We start from the raw sequence: 21,983 nt of genomic DNA on the forward strand, positions 1-21,983 counted from the left end.
TCATTAAAAGCATGAAATGTATCTTCTCCACTGTCCAACTCATCTCTAGCTGAACCTCCTGTTGACATATGTGTCTGTCTATATATATATATATATATATATATATATATATATATATAAAGCCACAATTGCAGCTTTTTTTTTTCTATAACTTCGCACTGAGTGGTGGGAAATGAATTTGGGAAATAAGGTCAGATTATTTCTGGCCCTCAAAATTCATCCATCTCAATGTCAAAATCTTTGCATGTTTAATCCTCAAAAATTGGTGTCATTGTTTAGTCTGATCTCAGCTGCAAATAATATAAAAAGTGTTTATTCTCACAACTGTATAGCTGCAATTTATCCCAAATTGCTCTTGGTTAAAACAACCATGCATTTACTCCAAATTGTGTCTTTCAATGTTTAGACAAGTAAAAATTCACCTTCACTTTATCTAGAGTGCACAGGACTCTCAGCAGGTTAATATATAAACATCAGACACACAACTACATGTAAACAACAAAATACACACAAACAGAATATGAACAACACGGTTCATATTACAGGAATAAGGGTTCAGACATTAACAATGTTAAAGAGGGACCATACCACACAAAAGATGGATTTAAAGCTACATTTAAAGAAACCTTTGAAGGAAACTACTGAAAATATTCATACCTGCCATATTTGTGGTATATTGTGCTTTTGTTAATTATAGGTTTAACTTGAACAAATCTACAGTAATCAGAATATTAACTGTACAAATCTGTCGGCATATTAGCAATAGCTGGTTATTAGGTTGAACAACTGTAGTGTTTTCTAATTTCAAGAATGACACCTGACAGACTTCCAACATAGTCACAAGTTCCCCAATTTTAACTGTTTTACATTATATGGATAAGCATTACCTGATCATAGACTGTCAGTAAATGATAATATAGAAACATTCTCAGCTCACAGAATGCTGAGTAAAGAACAAGGCCACACAAAATCACTCAGACCCTTGTAAAGGCACACTGTCACAGTCCTTCTTTCAGTATGGATAAAAATATCCAAGATATAAGTGCACATATGTTTGCGTGCAATCATCTGTGCAGGATAAGATTCAGGATCTGTTCCACTCGTCGTAGAGTTGGTTGGCTGATTGGGTAGTGAGCCGGCAGCTTCTCCTCAGCACACGACAGCTTCACAAAGTACCTGGAGGGAACAAACGTTGATCCTTCAGCCCAAACACACAATTAATCTTCAAGTTTATGGTTTATGGACTTTGTTTTTATTCTCAATTCAGTGATTTACTGACTAACAAACCGTCATTATCACCACCCTGAATCTTAAGCAGCAGCTCAAACCTGAACTCCTCTCTGAAGTGGGCTCGGAGGTGCTGTCCCAGCTGGCTGTTGTACTGCAGGCAGGCCAGCAGGAGGCGACAGCGCTGGAACAGCAGAACAGACTGAACGGGACTCAGAACTGACTCCTGTGGGTCTGACAAAACCTGCACCACCTGCTGGGCCTGGTAACCAATGAGGGACAACTGCAGAGAGAAAAGGAGACCAGTTACAGTTCCTACCAACTCTAAAGTATTGCATTTCACAGTTAACATACTGCTCTTTTATTATAAGTTCACTTCAGTACAATTGTACTGTCACTTCAGTACAATTCATCTCTATGGTGAAGTGAAACAGAAAGGATGTCAAATCTCAAATTTTTTTCTGCCCTGATCTGAGTTTAATATTTAATATTTGATATCTGCCAAGTCTGATATGATTCTTATATTATTTTTGTAATTGCATTTTTTTTTTATCAACTTTTACAATATATTCAAAACATAATGGCACAAGACCACATGTTTTACAGTAAAAATGATTAAAAAATAAAATAAATAAATAAAAAAATAGAACAAAACAAAACTTAGAAAATTAGACCAAACTTCATAGAACTTCCCTTGGTAAATATTAGTCCAATATTAGAAATTGCAAAGAGGCAAAGTCTCTCATCAATTTTAACCATTCAGCAAAATCAAGCTCTGTTGATTCTTATATATTCTTTCTTTTTCTCAGTCAAAAGTGTTTGTGCAGCAAAAACCATAAGACCAAAAGTCGCCAAAATTGGCAGGTGGGTTTCAAATTACACCCACTAGTCAGGCACTTAAAATGACACTAATTGACCTCAAGGTGGTAACAATCAAGTTTACTCGAAAACGGCTTGGCCTGTAGAAAAAATTCTATCATCATTTTAATCTCTCAAGTCATCTGCATCTGGTCTTCTGCTCTAAAAATGTAAAATTTTGATTTCTTGCAATCTGCTTGGACCCTGATCATTAATGCTTGTGGCTATATTTCTTTATGGAAAAAAAAAAATGAAAAAAGAAAAAGCCCCCGATCCATTGAAATATGTCTGGATCGACTGTTATACCGACTCTCGGGATATCTCCACTAATCAGAGTGGCAGTGATGAAAAGTTTACCAGGTGAGGGTGAGGCTGCAGGACTCTGAGGATCCAGCCAACAGACAGGAAGTTGTCAGCAGAGGAGCACCTGCTGGCCTGAAACACACAACAGTTTCAATTAATCAAATATCTTGATTCCCCCGCTGTTGCAAACAGACTTAACAAGCGTGTTCACAGGAAGTAACAAAGCCTTCCTGAGATCAAAGTAAAGTGAAAGTTTTAATGTACACATCAACCATTATCTACATACGTGCCAACTGTCTTAATAACCACTCATGCTGTGTCTGAAATCGCATACTTCTGCACTTACACTTAACATTTTGAGTGCATAAGTGTGTTCACACTAAGTATGTAAAAATGCAGTGCACTGTGAGTACCCAGATGGTGCACTCAAAACGGTCAAAAAGTTGAGTGTGGAACTATGGACACTTCTCGCCCTCAATGGTCGCCATCTTGGCTACATAACGGAAGGGGAAGGACCACTTTTCAAACTAGAAATGGCGGCCGAGTACACGTAACTACGGTGAGCATCGCCACATTATACAAATGTAAATTATACATGTGTTTTAGCACTAAGCACCACTATACTGTTGTCGGATATAAGCCATCAGTATGTTTTTAGGTTTTTGGGGTTAATTTAGCAGTCTGTAATGATTTGGTAGCGCAAACAATAATGCGAATGCTAACACTAGCTAATGCTAATTTGTGATCGTCATTTCCGGTAAGTGCACAACGACTATGTTTGATTTGAGACAACACTACCCTGTCAAAAGTTGCGCACTAGCCAGTAATATATAGTGTACACCAGTGGCGGCTGGTGACTCAAATAATTGAGGACAGGAGGAAAACCAACATGGAATCTTACAACAAACTGCATCAAACTATATCATTATCCCACCTGATGAAATCGGAGAAGTGGGGGGCAATTTTATATGCCAATAAAACAATTTGCTTGAGTGGTGAAAAGGTTGCTTCTTTAAAGACATTTAGCATATACATAATGTCTCTAAACTAAGAAGTGCTCATTTTAGCCATGGTGTGGATCAAATGTGTCATTTTACCAACAAAGTGAAATTCAAATTTATAGTACTGTTCTATTGTGACAACAACTGTATGTTCTCATCAAAAACAGACAACATATCACATGATTTACACGTGTTTCCTATATATTTTCTTAGTATACAGAAATATATAAACTAGCACAAAGCTTATAATGTGATACAGGTTCAGGTTCGTATCATATCACGGATTTGAGTCACGGATCAGATCATTATTAGGATCAGCGAAAAAAAAGGGGGGCGACAAACAAAACTTTGTTTTCTATTTATCTGTAACACACTTACAGCCAGAAACAGCAAGGAACTTTTTCCCATGGTCTTAAATGAAAACAACATTTAAGATGTTCAATGTTTAAATAAAATAAAATAAATAAAATATTCAATGCTCAGTTATTGCAATATGAGGCATGAAACCTTCCTCTTTTTAACAGTGAATGAAACAGCCTCACAAACATTCACCGCTAACACGAGTTAGCAGCTAGATGCTAATTAGCTGCTCAGCTGTAGCACATTAAACAGCAGGTAAACATGACTCAAATGTCACATCGGACCCGTTAGATGCTGGTTTGATCGTTGCTCTTCAAAATCCCTGTTAGCGACACGCTGTCTGTCCATGACTTGTACTTACAGCAGTTTGTTTACTTTGTCTTAAATGAGACATTAAATTTTGCAATTAATCCACAGTTCATATACCTGCCAAACCGTGGAGGGCGATCCATACGGATCACGGATCAACTACAATCTGTTACACCACTAGTTAACACTAGTTATTCTAGTTACTTTAAGCTTATTACTCAATATACGGCTCAGCTTAAAAACAAACTAAAGAAACTGTCAGAAGCAAGCAGCCAGACCTCCTGCACTCATTCACTAATCACACAACATCAACAGGTGACTGAACAACCACTCAATTAAAAACGAATGAATGAGTGAGTCCAGACAGCTCACTGTAACTTCAACAAGCAAACTAACCTTACCCACAGCACATTATATGATCTCTGCTGCATTCTTGTTAAGGAGATAAAAAACACAAAAAAGCCACACAGAGACATTTAACCATCAGAGATGAAATTAGCAACCAAAGAGACACCGAGAGAGAAGCTGTATCTGACTCACGTTATCTGACATCTTCTTCTTTCTTTCATGGAGATGAAGTATTCATGTCATAACGTCTATTTGTGACTGTTGGTCATCTTGTATGTTAGTTAACAGAGCTTTGTGGCTGCTGGTTAACCAGTCTGATATCATTAGCAACAATGTCAAACAAGCTAACTCTCCTGGTTGTTTCACTGGTTGCTTCTCTCTCCAGCCTCCACTGCAGCATCCTGCTGCTGCTGCACTGCACAATCCAGATAATTTCTCCCATTACCTTAACAACAGTCCTTAACAGTCCTTCCATGGATTTATAAAGAGTCCTTCAGGCTGCTACAACAAGCCAGCTGTTGCACTGGCTAACGCAAGGAGCTATCCACTGCTGCTACTCTGCCTTACTGTGGAGAAAATTGAAGATGAAATCTGGAAACTATCATTGGACCAACTCGAAGTCAATATTGCATTCTGGTTGTTGATTGGTAAGGGAGGACAGCCTCCCTTGGAGCGTCATTTAACGTGTCATGGCCAATCACAGATTAGCACGAAAAAAAATGAAATACATTGAGTCCAATGTAAGAGATCCCGCCCTGCGGAGGACAGCAGGCACCCGTCCTCCTCTGTCCCCCACTCCACCTCCACCAATTGCACCCCCCCGCCTCTATGGACCAGCCTCCACTGGTGTACACTGTGTACTACATGATGAAAGTGTACTAATAGAAGTATGTGATTTGAGACACAGCTTCAGAAACAGGGTGAGGAACCTGCATTTATAGGTAACCATAACAACGACCAAGGTCTTTATCCCCTTGCAACTGAATGCGATGATTGTGAACACGTGTAGGTACGTATGACCGAAGTCTGTGAGGACACAGTCTGAAGGGTGACCATGTGGATTCAGTCACAAATTCTCAGAAGAGTTAGGCTGGTGATTAACCCAATAACATGTTTATTAAGACTCACATGGCTTTAGATTTTTACTATTTTTGTTTTTTTTCCCCCTCATCATGACTCACCTCGTAGCCTAAAAGCAGCAGCTCAAAGAGCAGAGAGCAGGCGGCATCCAGATACTCAGATAGTAAGGCCTGAAGCTGACAGAAAAAATAATGGAAAAAACAGATTAATGTGAGTAGAGAATAGAGCTGCAACAATTAGTTGATCAAAAGAAAATCAAATAATTGTTTAAGTCATTTTTCAAGCACAAATGCCAAATATTTGATGGTTCCAGGTTCCTAAATATGATAATTTGCTTTTCTTGGTTTTACATGATAGTAAATTGAATATTTTGGGGTTTGGGGCTCTTTATCAACAAATTCAATGATGTCACCTTATGCTCTACAATATGGTGATGGACGTTTTTTACATTGTTCTTATATTTTATAGACGAAGCAAAAAAAATAACCAGCAGAGTAATCGATATTACCTCACAGTCAATCGGAGATCCTTGGTTCTGTGTCTGAATCTCTGGATTACATATCAAGGCAAGCAGCATACTGGAGGCCAGGGCACCTCTGCAGGGAGAGAAAAAAAACCATTAACTTTTAAAAGGTTGTTTACAACTGGAACAAGATTTATCGATTCAAGTTACAAAGGATAAAATGTTCAGGAGGGGATGTTTTACTTTTTGGCAGAGAGCAGGTTGAGTCTGGCTGGCTCGACCTCCGTCTCTCTGAACATGACGGCGAGCGTCTGGACGATCAGCGTGCTCAGTCTGAACAGAAACAACAGATTGGTGTTTAAGGGGAAAGAGCCTTTATCCAGAACTTTCTTTAACTCTCTCTCTCATTGATCACTCATTTTAAATATCGATATAGCTGTTGACATACCACAGATGTTGTCATTAACCTTTGAGCACTTTCAGCTTTAATTTTCAGGGAGGTGCTATAGACAAGGCTTTCTTCCCAAAACAGGTAGGATACTGAATGCATACCTACCTTAGTTTTAAAATCTCTAAAAAAAAAAAAAAATTTTTAAAAAAGACTATTTCAGACTTGCTTTTTTATTGATCTCACTATTAGTTTTATTATCTTTCGTTGTATTTGATCATTTTAATCATTATATTTTATCCATTGTTCGCTTTCTACTGTCTTTTTAAATTTTATGTAAAGCACTTTGTAACTTGTTCTGAATAGTTCTATACAAATAAATGGTATTATTATTATTATTATTATTAATATTATTATTATTATTATTATTACCCTAAAATTTCACAAAAAACCTAGCCCTCATTATACTGAATTTATGTATTTAAATGATGTTTGTTGATGTGATGTCCCTGTCAAGTATCCTGTTTTGTATTGTTTTTTAACGCTATGTGATGAAACAAAAGAAAATGTTCCCCAATGTGGACAATAAACTTCCTCACTAACATTTATTTATTTAATTTTGGTTTCATAATTTTGTTTGTTCCACTCCTTACCAGATGTTGGCTGCTGCGCAGTTTTGTTGTTTGACAAATAAAAAAAATTTTAAAAAAAGAGGGCAAAGGAGGAGAAATTTTGTTGTGTTATGTTGTCCAAGTGTTTCACTGTGGGCAGAGGTCTCTGGTCACCTAAATGAACCTGAGAACGCAGTGTGGTCGTTTTCACCCAAGAACAGTGTTTCAGAAACACACGCTCCTTTAGTTCTGTTGACAGCATGATGGAGGATTGACAGACCGATAAAACATGATCACACTCCTAAAACCGTCCTTCTTACACAGTGATAAGTGTGTTGTGTAAAAACTAAGCAGCTTACAACTTTAATGAGTGATTTCCTGGATTGTATAAAAGGACACTTTCTCTCTCTCACCCTTACTCTCTCACACACACACACACACACACACACACACACACGCAAACACACACACACACACACACACACACACTCTGAAGCTTACAGTAGTTGATCAGCTGTGTAGACTCCACTGAGGCTCTGACAGCCGTGCAGAGATTCCTCCAGAGTCTGAACCAGGAAGACACAAACCTCACTGGACTGAAACACACAAAACAACAGAGCAAATCTTCACCCGGCTGCAACCATATAAAACATTTCTCAAGTCTATTCTGGCATGTGAGCGTGTCTTTGTGAAGACCAGGGCAGAGATATTTTGTTTTGTTCTCACTTTTTTTTTTTTTAAAAAAAACGGACTGATTGACGGTTACGGTTTGATTTAAAAGGTTAAGCTTTAGATCCACCTTGTAATAACAAAAGTACATTTAGTCAAGTACGACAATGACATGCGACAAGAAGGTCTTCTTCTTCTACTCTCCTACAACATTTATGTGACAGATAGAAGACATTTAAACAGGGTTTAAAAGAGTAAAAATAAAATAGAAGATAAAAAATAAGTAATTGTGTTTATAAAATGTCAGAAAATTACAGAAGATGAGAACGGCCATGCTTGCAGTTATTTTCCAAGATCACAAGTTAATTATTTCCTAATCTCAAGATAACAAAGCTTGTTTTCTCGTGATAACGGGTTAATTTATCTCGTTATCTTGAGAAAACAAACACTACAACAGATTCAGCTTCATGGGGTTAAAGTACCGTAAAAGTACACAAGTATCATCCTCTACGGCTGTTTGTTCTCTTGAGATAACGAGATAAATTAACCCGTTATCACGAGAAAACAAGCTTTGTTATCTTGAGATAACAGCATTAAAAAAAAAGGAAAATTGCAAGCACGGCTGTTCTCTGCTTCCGTAGAAAATAGTGAAAAATTGCCATTAAAATTTACCAGCATCAAATGTGATGTCTTCAAATGTTATGTTTCACAAAGAAAAGTATCAAATCATCACATTTTAAAGGGGCTGAAACCTGCAAATGTTTGGTATTTTTGCTTTAAAAAAAGAAAATGACAAAAACAATGAATCGATTATCAAAACAGTTGCAGATTCATTTTCCGTCAATCCACTAATCAATTAATCAACTAATTGTTGCAGCTCTAATTCAGATAAGAAAAACAGGTCAAGGTGATCAAGCACAAATATGAAGAAGTGCAGAGAATCATTATTTTCCTTATCAATTAATCTGACTGTTATTTTCTTGATTAATCGATTAGTTTATAAAATTAGTCTATAAAATGTCAAGAAATGGTGAAAAATGTTTCCAAAAGCCCAAAATGACATCTTCAAATGTCCTGTTTTCTCTGACCAACAGTCCAAAACCCAAAAATATTCAGTCTACATCACAAAAGACTAATAAAAACAGGAAATATTCACATTTGAGAAGCTGAAACGAGAGAATTTTGTCTTTTTTTCCTAAAAAAAAAAAAAAAAAAAAAGTCGTGATTCAAATGATTCATTTTCTGCCAATCAACTAATCAATTCATCTACTAATTGTTATAGCTTGACAGAAGTGTCTCAGGTTTACTGTCAGTATACCAGGAGAGTCTTGTGTCTTTAGTGCTTCTACTTCCAAAACTAATGAGTTGATGAGTTTTTGGCTTGAACAGGGTTCGCCAGGCAGAGGTAAAGGTTAGGTCAGGCATGTAGTGATGATGGGTAGGGGTTAGGGGCGGGGAATGTATGATGTCAGGAGGGTCCACAGAGGTACAAATGTGTTTTTAAACATCTCACCCTCCAGAAGACTCTGCGTAGCGCGATGTTGCGGTGAGCAGCAGTTCTCAGCTCCTGCAGCAGCAGATAGAGACTCTCCATACTGATCCCGTCCTCCAGGAGCTCAGAGCTCAGCTGACCAAACAGGTGAGCCGTCCGCTCCCAGCTGCTCATAAACACACAAACACACAGAGTTGTGTTTCCATCACTTCAGAGGACATTACATAAGGCTCTTTTATACAAAGATCATGCATTATATCCATAAAGAAGATCCAGCATTTGCTTTTTTACACTGAACCAAAAAAAGCTGTCATACAACAAATTAGCTTCCGGTCAGCTTCCTGTCCCGCCGTGCCAACTGTCCCTTTTACAAAAACGTCAATCTGACTCTGTGACTACCTCCGTAGCCGCCTTATTGGCAGAGCTAATAAGCCAACTCTGCCCCACAACTCCATGTCTGTACCTTTTATACAGAATGGCAAGCAATAAAAGCACAGCATCCCTGCCTTGAACAGGCTGTGTAAAAGGGACTATTGACTCACATTCATCTCCTGGAGACTTACTTTAACTTTACCTAAACCTTAAACCAAGTCTTCACCCTAACATTTGATGATTATCTTAATGAAATGATGCTTTTTTTGTCCCCAAAAATGGCAGCAAGTCCCCACAACGTGTGTAAATATGTGTAAATAATAATAATCTTTATTTAAGGAGCACTTTTCAGAGTTACAAAATGCTTCACACAAGGCAGAAAATTAAACTTGACAAATTATAGAAAATTTTTATTGATTATAAAAAGAGCAGAAAATCCAGTTTCGGTAAGATTGATCTCATCTCATCAACATGAATCATGTTCTTATGGATGAATAAACTGAACCTTTGATCTCAAAATAGCAGAATGAGAGGAAGGGCTTTAAAAGTCATCAGTAAGATCTTAAATCATCATTATGATACTGCCTCTGTTCCAGTACTGTTCTGTGTTACAGTAGTTTTGTTACCTGATGGCAGGAAGTTGCTTTCCAGGAGACGAGTCAGACAAAGCGCTGCACCTCCTTCTGTAGAGCGGGTCTAACAGCAAAGTGGACCTCTGAACACACACACACACACACACACACACACACACACACACACTCTTAACATCCTAATATGATAAAACAGGACAGCTGAGCATCTATTCTTAAACAAACTATAGGAGATGCATATTGTTTTCCATCATTAAGGCAGGTCATAAACTACTTTTATCTGTCAAAAAATCAATAAAAAGACCAAAACTAACAATAAGTTGATCCAAAGCCTGTTATATCTTATTCCTCTGTTTCTGTTCCTCAGTTGTTGTCCAAAAACTAGTAAAAACACGTCAATGAGTCACATCGCGTCACTGTTACGGTTACTTCATCACCATGAACACACACACACTGTAGTTTATTTTGACTTAATCCCAAACACACCGTCCTGCTGCTAGAAATACTCACTAGAGCACCAAATGTAGATTAATCCGCAGCTGAAAATAGTCCCCAATAAATGCACTATTTACACTTGTTTTAGTAACTTATGTTAAAAACTACAATGACCAGCTGTTTTAGGAAATTACTGAGCCTTTTTTAAAAATGAAACTATATATTTGTGCTGTTTTTTAATCCTGCAATAAATCATTTTTGAGGGAGGCAGCAGAAACAAGTAGTGAGCACAACAATGACATATCATTACCATTTAAGTTGATTATTATCACTCATGTGGAGTCGTGTTTCTGTTCACCTGGTGCATATAAGTCCAATATTCACTCTCTTTTAGCTCTGTTTTTGGTCTCCACCAACTCCTGAAGGAAATATCTGACTCTTTAGCTGCTAAATGCTCCACTATGTTCAGCAGCTAGTCTACAGCTAACTGTGTCTGTCTGCCGTTTGGTGCTGAGCAGGTAGTGTACAGTGGCTTTTTACATCTTTTTCTCTGAAAACAGCTGCCTGCTGCAACCGAAAACTACACTATGAGAGCCCTGAGAGTGAACCAAAACAGTAAAGATGCAGCCAGACAGATAAACAATGAGCTGAAACTCACTATAAAGCTCCATAAAGCCGAGAGGAGCTGCAGAGTCTCTGATAATTCTCTGTAGGTTCAGAATCTCAGTATAAAATCACAAAAAAAACCAAGCCAACTTATTCTTCATGTGTGTCTCCATCATCACTCACAATAATGTAACTGTTCCATGAGCTCTGCAGATGGAAGTAAAGTCTGGACGTCTGTGATACGGCGTAAAGATGCAGCTCGGCCTCCTTCTCCTCTCTGCTGTCCACACAGTCTCTTCTCAACAGACGAGAGAGAACTGAACCGATCCTCCTCGGTACCTGGAACATCACATCAACACATAAACACACACACACAGGCTTTCATCTTCAGTGCCATTTTGTTCAATGGCAACAAATGATTTGAACCAAAATGTACAAAGAGCTTTCAGGATGTGTAACACAGTCTCTGAAAGGAAGAACAATACTTTTTTGGCACTAAACTTTAGGAATACAAACATATTTTAACACTGTTTTTTTCCATTTAAGAAAATGTGCAAGTTTGTCTTAAAACAACAGTCAGGAGCCCAAATGAACAGTGAAGCATGTGTTTCTTGCTGTAATCATTCCTCCTGTTCATACTGACCATTAGAAGATGAATATCTTTCAACGTTACAGTCTTTTTAGTGCCAAAGTTCCTCTTTTTGTTACTATACTTCCACCGCAGCTCAACAGGGAAACACAAAGAGGGAATTTGATGCTAAAAAGACTGTAAATGTGTCAGATATCCACTTGATATGACTAACTCAGACTGCTGAAGACTCATATAAGCTTCACATCAACTTTTAAATGCATTTTGCACAAAACGACAGGAGGAAAACCTCTTTCACTGCTCATACGTCCTTTAAAATAAAGAACTTTGCCTAAATAAAAAATAGGCTTAAGTTTGAAAATTTTGATGAGGAAATGTTTGATTAAAGAATATGTTTACAAGCCTAACACAGTGAGGAAGTATTTGATGCTAACTTTTTCTTCTTGTTCCTTCAGTTGGATGTTTGAGTTTGTTTTCACATTCATCTGCTGAAAGTGGAAAGTTTCTCTGTGCTCACCTCAAATCTGAGTTTAAGTCGTGTACCTACAAGCAGGATTTGTGACATCACAACTAGTTTGGAGCCAAACGAGGGTCAGTAAACAACTTAAACAAGTGTGATGTGGAAACTTGAAACCTCCAGTACACAAACACTGAGAATGGACTTCACAGTGAAGGAGGAGACGTCTTGTGTCCAGCAAGAAAACTTTAGACTTTACATCTTGTGTTCAGCAGTTAAAGAATATTTTTTCATGCCCTAAAATATGTCCAGAGGGGATCTTTAATGAAAAACAGTCTTTTGGGCTTTATAAATATCATACTTAAGTCTGATGTGTTTGCTGGTAATTAAGATCTCACTTTAAACAGTGTTGATGTCAGTTAACAACCCGTCCATCCATGTGTACCTGGCCAGGCTCAGTCTTCCAGTCCAGCCTATGATCCGAGGGTGACAGAGGAGAGGTGGGGGAGCTGGCGGGGGAGTAGAGGGAGGGAGGTGTGGAGGGAGGCTGGGTGGGAGGGTGCGGGACCTTCAGGAGACCCAGCGTTTCGGAGTTCGGACAGGAGGCGGAACGTGTGGGCTTTGATACGTGAACCTCCTCTGTGACCTCTTCGCTGTAAAACAGGGAGAGGTGGAAGAGGGTAAAGAATAGGAAGGAGATGGATAAGATTAACATTCTTTTGTCATCAAATTACTTATTAATTCATCCAACAGTTGTGTTATCTGGTGTGTACCGAGCACAAAGCCTCACGTAGACTTCTAGTGTTGCTGACAGTGAACCTACAGGCTGCTCAGTCATTTGAACATAATGATTCAACAACTGTAAACTGCTTTCTTTGTCCCCAAAGATCATCCATTACTAGTTTGAATGTGTGTGTACGTGTCTTTAATGATGTCCCAGCGGTGAGCCAGATAAGCATGAGACGCTTTCCGCTGTTTACATCACACATACACATCAGTTTTACGGCGTTGTGGCCTTTGTTGTAACCAGGCAACAATTCAGTGTTCAGTGACAGTAAATCTGTTCCTCTCGTCTCTTCACAGCCCACAAACTGTTTCCTGATTGACAACACGGAGGAATTAAAGGAAGAATATAATCCCCACTAGACATGACAGTGTTTACAGAAGCACAACCCACTCTGCAGTACTAAAGAACTATGTATGAAGTCTAATGGTGCTTCTGGTTTTGCATTTTTAAAAGGTTCCATTTCTTAAATAAATAAATACTTTTGGTTGTTGATGCTTCTTTAACCCCTTCCTATTTCCACCTATTTAATCCTTAATAACATCTCTTGTAAACATCATGGTACTGTTGTTATTGGTATTAAACTGAAGACGACACTTGTACCATTATATTTTCCAGCATAAATTACTGAATCTATTCATCTCCATGAAAATTTTAGGACACTGAATAAACATTTTTTTCTAAAAAAAAATTAAAACCGTAAATTTTTTACTACTAAAATGACCTACTAAAATTAACAGAAAACAATTGACAGAAAATTAATCAGCGATTTAGATAATCAAATAATCATTTTTAGTCACTGCAGCTTCTCAAAACGGGAAGATTTGAAGCGTTTCTGTGTGATAATAAACCAAAAGTGACTGTTGATCACATAACACAAGACGTCACCATGGGCTCTAAGAAATTATAATATTCGTGCATTTTCAACAATTTTCTGACATTTTATGGACAAAACAATAAATCAGCAGATTCATCAATAATTAAATAGTTGCAGCTCTAATGGAAGACTTGGGGATGATGCGATGGCCATTTTCAAACATTTCGCAGATGCAACAATCAACCAATAAATTGAGAAAAATAATAAAACTTAATTGAAAATGAAAACTATTGTAAGTTGCAGCTGTAAAGATATAATATATTCTGTGTTTTAAGTCGATTTCTGTAATAAACAAATACATTTGGATCTCAGTCTAAAGACACAAACATGTAGAAGTTTGGTTTTGGATCACAGTACTTCTTTAAATTCCTCAGAGTTCACTGATAATAAACAGCAGGTAAATTGAGGTGAAACTTGTCTCTCTTTATTAAATAAGTCATGAGCTACTTGAGACACTGAAGAGGACGTTTATACAGTCTGGCAGAGTGAGGCCGCTTTCACTTAATGCATCATTTAGTTGTTTCCCAACTGAAAACAGAAGATGAGAATCTTCTGTTTCTTCTGTGAGGATCCTTTCTCCTCACACACACACACACACATAAAATGCTGGTATGTACATTTGTAAGCTCCTAAAGTTTAACCCTCAACCATCTTTCTCCTTCCCTCTTGTAGCCGTATGACAACAACAGCTGTAAAGGTTTTATAGATGAGAGTTTGTCTGTCTCCATGACTCCCAGACAGAAACTCTGCAGCACATTTTTGACAAACAGGAAAGGAAAAAAAAAAAAAAAATCAGACACATAAAGATCCACCATGAAGGGCAACTGGAAGTCTAAAGTGTCAAAAAAAACATCCTTTAGTTCTGAATAAAAACAGAGATTGATGGAATAATTTAGCATTTATTTCAAAATAGAGTTCAAGCAAGCAAGAATTCAGTCTTTAGATTGGACTCGTGAAACTTTTGACCTGTTGGTGGCGCTACAGGAAAAGTCGAAGGATCGGCAACGTCGTTAGGATTTAAAAACTGTTACACTTTTCGTAATTTATTTTTAATAAAAGTGCTGTGTAGTCTTTGTGACAGGTGCGTTGGTGGAGTAGCCACATACTCAATAAAAGATACTTTAATATATATACACGTTTCAGTCGACTTTCTTCAGGTATAATAAATAATAAAAGAAAAAATGAAAATAAAAAAATAAAAAATAAAAAGGGTTGATGTCTGTAACCATTGTCAATAAACAAATTGATCCATCTATAGAGGATCTGGGTCAATGGGTAGTTAGTAGTGAAGATGGTGGTAATCATACACTCACCGAGCACTTTATTAGGAACAGCTCTTCCATAAATTCTACTTTTATGAAGTTTTAAAAAAGGGACAAAATATTAGGGACACTTTTCAATATAATGCACTCCAGCACACCACCGATCCAAGATGAAAAAAACTGAGATTTGATTGGGGGGGGGTTTTTTGGCCATAAAATATGATAAAACTACAGATATTCAACTTACAGCAGCAGCTGATAAAGTTGAACACTGGAGCTAATTTGGACTTTATAGTTCAAAAGTAAAAGTGGAGCTTGAAGAGTTAAAGCCTTTTGTCATGTAGGAGCATCACCTACAGAAACTTCACTGTTCGACAGTAATCATTGGTTTTTCCCAAAATGAACTTCTTCTCTGTATTTTGTTTCAGTTGTGCTTTGGAGCAACAAACAAGTGATAGCATGACACAGAGGTCGTGTATTTAGCTATGTTGTCTTAAATCACATACTTCTGTACTTACACTTAACATTTTGAGTGCATAAGTGCGTTCACACTGAGAAGTATGGAAAAATGCACTGTGAGAACCCGGATGGTGCACTCAAAACGGTCAAAAAGTTGAGTGTGGAACTATGGACACTTCTCGCCCTCGATGGTCGCCATCTTGGCTACATAGCGGAAGGGGAGGGACCGCTTTTCAAACTGGAAATGGCGGCAAAGTACGTTGTAACTACGGTGAACATCGCCACATTATACAAATGTAAGTTATACATGTGTTTTTTAGCACTAAACACCACTATACTGTTGTCGGATATAAGCCATCAGTATGTTTTTTGGGTTAGTTTAGCAGTCTGTGATGATTTGGTAGCGATAACGATAATGCGAATGCTAACGCTAGCTAATGCTAATTTGTGATCGTCATTTTCGGTAAGTGCACAACGGCTGTGTTTGATTTGAGACAACACTATCCTGTCAAAATTTGCGCACTACGTCAGTAAGTACATAGTGTACACAGTGTACTACATGAAAGTGTACTAACAGAAGTATGTGATTTGAGACACAGCTAGAGTGTTTGGAATAGGGCTGGAACTAACAATGATTTTCATCATCGATAATTCGGTCGATTAGTTGTTTAGTCTATAAAATGTCAGAAAATGGTAAAACATGTTGATCAAGCCTCAAATGTCTTGTTTTGTCCCGAACAACAGTCAACAACCCAAAGATATTCAGTTTACTGTCATAGAGGACTAGAGAAACCAGAAATACTCACATTTGAGAAGCTGGAATCAGAGAATTTGGACATTTTCTTCTTAAAAAAATGACTCCAAAGGATTAATCAATTATCAAAATAGTTGGTAAATAATGTAATAGTTGACAACTAATCAGTTATCATCAGTAGAGACAGTGGCTGCAGCTGTAGTTTGAAAAGTTTCTATATGAACATTTTGACCCACCTTCATCCACAGAAGGAGCAAGATACAAACTTTCAGAGCATTTTTTTGGCGGAGTGTTCCTTTAAGAAGGTTAAAAAGTGAAAGCAACCACAGCAAGTCTCAGCTTCCATACATGGATATCATCTGACAAACCAGAGACCTGTGTGTGTGTGTGTATGTGTGTGTGTGAGTGTGATGCTCACCTGAGTGCAGGGTATCCTGTGGGGAAGATAAAGTTACAGTTAAAGATATCAAAGGAAAGAAACAAACAAATAAAGGACACACAAGCTTCAGTGCTGCAGATTTTCACTAAAAATAATCCAAGTAGGGGCTTTTTTTTTTATTACTGTCACATCTGATACTTCAACTAACTACTTCTAACTTCAACTGTTTTCTTACATTTCAACTGACAGTTTAACTGCTTTTTCCTGCTCATTGGACGACATTTGGTCTTTACCTTCTGAAGTGTGTGTTATTGTTGGGTAGTGGCTGTTCCTGCGAGACTGTGGAGATACGGGAGGGAGTCCCGCCCTCCCGTCTCTCCTCAGCCAATCACGGCCCTTCGCGGCAGGCTTTTCAGTGACGTAGGTGATTCGTATGTGCTGGCAGCGTTCCCTGTCCTTCCCGCTGAGGAAATCTGGGAGGTCATTGACCTGTACAGATGAAACAGAGAGAAACGATCTGGAGTCTGAACAGTTTTCACTCCAGTTTCATTGAGTTTGAAGATATGTTTTTTAAATTTCACTCTTTTTTTGCATCAACCTATACAGAATATGCAAGTACAGGATAGTACAGTATTAGTGCTAAAGCAATTCATTAAAGCAGCTATAATCAATATTTTTAATGTATGCAATGTCGATGTGTGAGAGGTTGTCGCTCATAGTGAATTATCAGCAACTCTGCAGCTCCTCTCGGCTTTATGGAGCTTTATAGTGAGTTTCAGCTCATTGTTTATCTGTCCGGCTGCAACTTTACTGTTCTGGTTCACTCTCAGCGTCTCATAGCGTCGTTTTCGGCCACAGCAGGCAGCTGCTTTCAAAGAAAAAGCTCTAAAAAGCCACTGTACACTACCTGCTTAGCAGCAACAGGCAAACAGACACAGTTAGCTGTAGACTAGCTGGTGAACATAGTGGAGCATTTAGCAGCTAGAGAGCCAGATATTTCCCTCAGGAGTCAGTAGAGAGCAAGAACAGAGCTTAAAGAGAGTGAATATTGGACTTACATTCACCAGGTGGACAGAAACACGACTCCAAATGAATGATAATGTTGCTCCGTAACTGCTGCTGTTTGCTAACAAGTTCGACATATCAACTTAAAAGCTGACGATATGTCAGAGTTGTGTTCACTACTTGTTTTCTGCTGAAAGCTTGTGGACAAAACATCATTTAATGCAGGTTTAAATAAATAAATTGTTGTTTGTTTTAAAAATGTCTTCATATATTTATCAGTTTCCTCTCTTATGTGTTTTTCTATTTATTTCAACATTTGTTTTCTTTCTCCTACGTGATAATTGGGCTTTCCTTTTTTCTTTACATTTCATAGACTGAACGAATTAACAGATTTTTAAAATAGTAATTAGCTGTAACTTTAAGTATAATGTAAGTATAATGATTTAAAAAAAAAAAAAAACAAAAAAAAAAAAACATTACAGGCAAAAATTTTAACTCTTTCCTCTATTTTGAGTATCTGCCAGAAGTGGATAACTCTAGAGGTGTTAGAGGAGGAGCAGAGCTGCAACGATTAGTTGATTAATCAATTAGTTGTCAGCTATTAAATTAATCACCGATTATTTTGATGATCAATTCATCATTTGGAGTCATTCTTTAAGAAACAAATGTCCAAATTCCCTGGTTCCAGCTTCTCAAATGTGAATATTTCCTGTTTTTTTTATTCCTCTCTATGACAGTAAATTAAATATCTTTGGGTTGTGAACTGTTGACATTTGAGGACATCATCTTGGGTTTTGGGAAACAGTGATCATCACTTTTTACCATAACAACTAATCAATTAATTGAGAAAGTAATTGACAGATTAATCAATAATGAAAATAAATCAATAGTTGCAGCCCTGATGAGGTTTTAGTGCAATTTTAATTAAGAGTTTTTCCACCCTGATAAGAAGAAAATCCGAGGGGAAGTCCTGATCCTCGTCTCTATATAAAAACGTAACACCTGCTGAAGCCACAGTTCAACACAGGCAGTAATCTGACAGTTTAAATGCAGGCAGGATTAACTCTGTGAGGAGGAAGTTAAACTTTTGACCCCTGACTTAAGTGACATAACATGAGACTAGATGGTAATTAGAGGCTTATGCCGCCACTCACAGACTCAGCTTCACTTTCAGATACTGCATGTTATGCAGGGTTAAATATTACGTAGCATTAAGCCATTTTAAGCCACTGGTAGTCTAGACTGGGTGATTCATTTGAAGTATAACCTAAAAATAGTGGTTTCCTGAGGAGTTAATTAAAGGTTAAAGGTTTTTATTTGTCTTAATTTGCAGAGATATGCAAACGGATTCCTTGTTCCTCGTCCACTTTTAACCTTAGAGGTCTGCAGGAGTCGTTTCTGTTGAGTAGGGCTGCAACTAACGATTACTACCGATTATTTTTCTCTTTTTTAGTTCATAAAATGTCAGAAAATGGTGACAATTATCTGTTAAAGTTTCTCCACAACCTATGTAAATGTTTTCAAATGTCTTGTTTTGTCTGACTAAAAGTCCAAAACCCAAATATATTCAGTTTAACATCATGTTCGACAAAGAAAAGCATCAAATCATCACATTTGAGAAACTCAAACTAGCTTATTTTTGCTTTTAAAAAAAAATGACTAATCAATTATCAAAATTGCTGCAGATTAATTGCTTAAAATCAACTACTTGTTTAGCTTTTCTGACATTCGACATTGACATCAGGAATATATTTAATTAGTTGAGAAATGAGAGCAAAGCGTCATGAAGTCCTGAAAAATTATAGGTATTTTAAAGTCACATCACCTGAACAGCTGGAAGATATTTAGACTTTTAGGTTTTTAAACAGGCAAAATAAAAACAATAAAAATAAGAATTACTGAAAGGAAGGTCAGGTCATCAAACTAATATAAAAGATAATAATCATACCAATGTGAAGAACAATGATATGCCGACTTTAAGGATCATTAAAATGTCCTGCAGGTAGTGCTAAAAAACACAATCGATGAACTTAAGTTCTTTGAGAAATTCACAATGTAGCACAAAGAAGTCGTAATATGTAACACATCAAGCTAGTTAAGCTGTAAAACCGAACACGTTCCTGCACGTGCTCAGTAGCGTCTGCCTTGCACAGAAGTACCCTCCGGAGACTGAAAACGTGATATTTATCAATGTGTTATTAATCTTTGGAGCCGTTTCTAAACGAACAAACGTGACCAAACTCTTCTTAATGAAGGAACATGTCACCCAGCGTAGCGGCGTGGCTCACGGACGTATTTTTAATAGTTTTTGGACAACAACGGAGGAATAAGATATATCAGGCTTTGATACACACACAATACTTTTTGGTTGAGCTCCAAACATGAGATTTGTTGACAACAAGAAAAATGTAGAAAATCACCAGACATGTCCCTTTAAAAAGTGAGAATAAAGCAGAGGAATGTCGCCTTTATCAATATCAAAGTAGGCGACTGAACTCCGGCTCACTGAGGGTCAGTTTCTTTATTTAAGTGATTTCAGTAAAGAACAATATCAGCTGAAACGATAAGAACATTTAATTATCTGATGCTAATAAGAGATCATTTTTTACACGTGTGATTTTGAACCTGTAAGTGATTGATCTGTAATCTAAAGAGTTTAACACGATCAAACAGCAGGAGACTGTTAGTACGTAAGCAGACGGCGTTACGTACAGCTAATTTGATTTGCTTCCGTCACAGTTAGAGCTTCAAAAACATTAATCTAAGAATTATGTTCTCGATGACTTGTTTTAATCTACAAAATGTCAGAAAAAATATATATATCTGCTAAATTAAGAAGCTGGAAGTAGAGAAGGTTTGCCATTTGTGTTTGAAAAATGTCTTGAACGATAATTAGTTAGATAATCAATTAGTAGTTGATCAACAGAATATTAATCAGCTACTATTTTGATAACTGATTCATCTTATAAATCTATAACAAAATGCCTGAAGGTCAATTACTGTCATTGGAAAATTCAGCTTTTACAAAAAAATTCTCAGAATATAGATCCACTTACTATCTCCATGACAACTGAGAAAAAAAACTCCCTGCTGAGGAAGCCCATGAGATGTGGTTGAAAGCTCTGGAAACATCAAATAAGCGGACCTTGTGCTGAGAATGTTTTGGCATAAAAGCTATTTGAAAACATCACCTTGGGATCTGGGAAACTGTGACAGACGTTTTTCACTATTTTTTTGACACTTTTAATGATTAATCAATTATTCAAGAAACTAATCAGTAGTTGCAGCCTTATTGATTATTTTTCTGGCAACCAACTTACAAGTTGGCATCAGTAAATTGTCTGTTTACCCCCAAAAGACTCCACAAAACTTAAAAATATCCAGTTCACCACTGAATTAGACAAAGAACATTTTTCAAGCAGCCATTTTTGCTTGAAAAATTAGTTAAACGATTAATCAATTGTCAAACCAGTTGCCGATAATTAGTCAGTTATTCAATTGGTTGACAGAAAATTAATTCATTAGCTATTTTGAGAGCCGATTGATGTTATATGTTTGTTTGTTTTTCAAATATAAAGCCAAAAGGTCAGTTTTTGACGTTGGAAAATGCAATTTGACAAAAAAAAAAAATCCTCAGCATAAAGATCCACTTACTATCTCCATGACAACTGAGCTACTCTCCCTGCTGAGGAAGACCATGAGAGGCAGCTGAAAGCTCTGGAAACATCAAGTAAGTGGAGCTTGTGCTGAGAAAATTTTGTCAAGAAGAATCTTTTCGACTTATTGATTATCGATTAAATTGTTTTATCTCTACAGTGCTCAATTAAGCAGCTTTAACTGTAAACTGACAAAGTAGAAACTCACCAGCTCGATGTCACGCACGCGCCTGAAGGTAACGGCCGTAGTGAGCGTGCGTGGCGGGTACTCGGCCAGGTACACGCGCTCGTCGCTCAGCACCACGTGCATGTACACCTTGTTGACGGTCTCCGAGATCACCACGCACGGTTCGTAGGCTCGGATCCGCTCGTACACCGTCCGCTCCGTGTTCCGCTTCAGGAAGGAGTCCAGTCTGATGTTCCTGCGGCAGAGGAGCACACCGGAGCCGGTCCGAGCCATGACGGTACCGGCCGGGGCACTGACGTTAACTTCCACTTCTGCACGAGGAGGCGGGTGATCCCCTGTCGCTTTCCATCAGCTGAGTTTAAACTTCAGATAGAGAAAAGCCACCGGGCAGGTGACGGTGCTCGTGGAGTCCCGTCAGCGCAAACAGCTCCCTGATTGGTCCGCGCAGAGGGACGCTGCTGA

General features: G+C 37.7%; 1 protein-coding gene across 1 annotated transcript; it reads right to left on the bottom strand.

The window, feature by feature from the left end:
• Nucleotides 1-297: 297 nt before the first annotated feature.
• On the bottom strand, nucleotides 298-21,983 carry c23h12orf56 (chromosome 23 C12orf56 homolog). Its single transcript, XM_044344122.1, has 14 exons — nucleotides 21,543-21,983; nucleotides 16,967-17,162; nucleotides 16,713-16,728; nucleotides 12,604-12,811; nucleotides 11,296-11,451; nucleotides 10,108-10,196; nucleotides 9,131-9,275; nucleotides 7,450-7,544; nucleotides 6,193-6,282; nucleotides 5,995-6,082; nucleotides 5,588-5,662; nucleotides 2,443-2,520; nucleotides 1,329-1,510; nucleotides 298-1,176 (listed from the first exon to the last, which is right to left on the bottom strand). The coding sequence occupies exons 1-14, from the start codon at nucleotides 21,792-21,794 to the stop codon at nucleotides 1,065-1,067; spliced, it is 1,782 nt and encodes a 593-aa protein (XP_044200057.1). The 5' UTR covers nucleotides 21,795-21,983; the 3' UTR covers nucleotides 298-1,064.

Source organism: Thunnus albacares, chromosome 23, assembly GCF_914725855.1.
Source record: "Thunnus albacares chromosome 23, fThuAlb1.1, whole genome shotgun sequence".
Lineage (NCBI taxonomy): Eukaryota > Metazoa > Chordata > Actinopteri > Scombriformes > Scombridae > Thunnus > Thunnus albacares.

What these genes read in the sequence shown, in the direction of transcription:
- c23h12orf56 (XM_044344122.1), bottom strand. Translation starts at nt 21,794, where the DNA reads ATGGCTCGGACCGGCTCCGGTGTGCTCCTCTGCCGCAGGAACATCAGA. An exon ending in TGCTGCTTTTAGGCTACGAG is followed by an intron (nt 2,521 to 5,587) that starts GTGAGTCATGAT and finishes TGTGTGTTTCAG; the next exon opens with GCCAGCAGGTGCTCCTCTGC. An exon ending in TGCAGCCTCACCCTCACCTG is followed by an intron (nt 1,511 to 2,442) that starts GTAAACTTTTCA and finishes TTCTCTCTGCAG; the next exon opens with TTGTCCCTCATTGGTTACCA.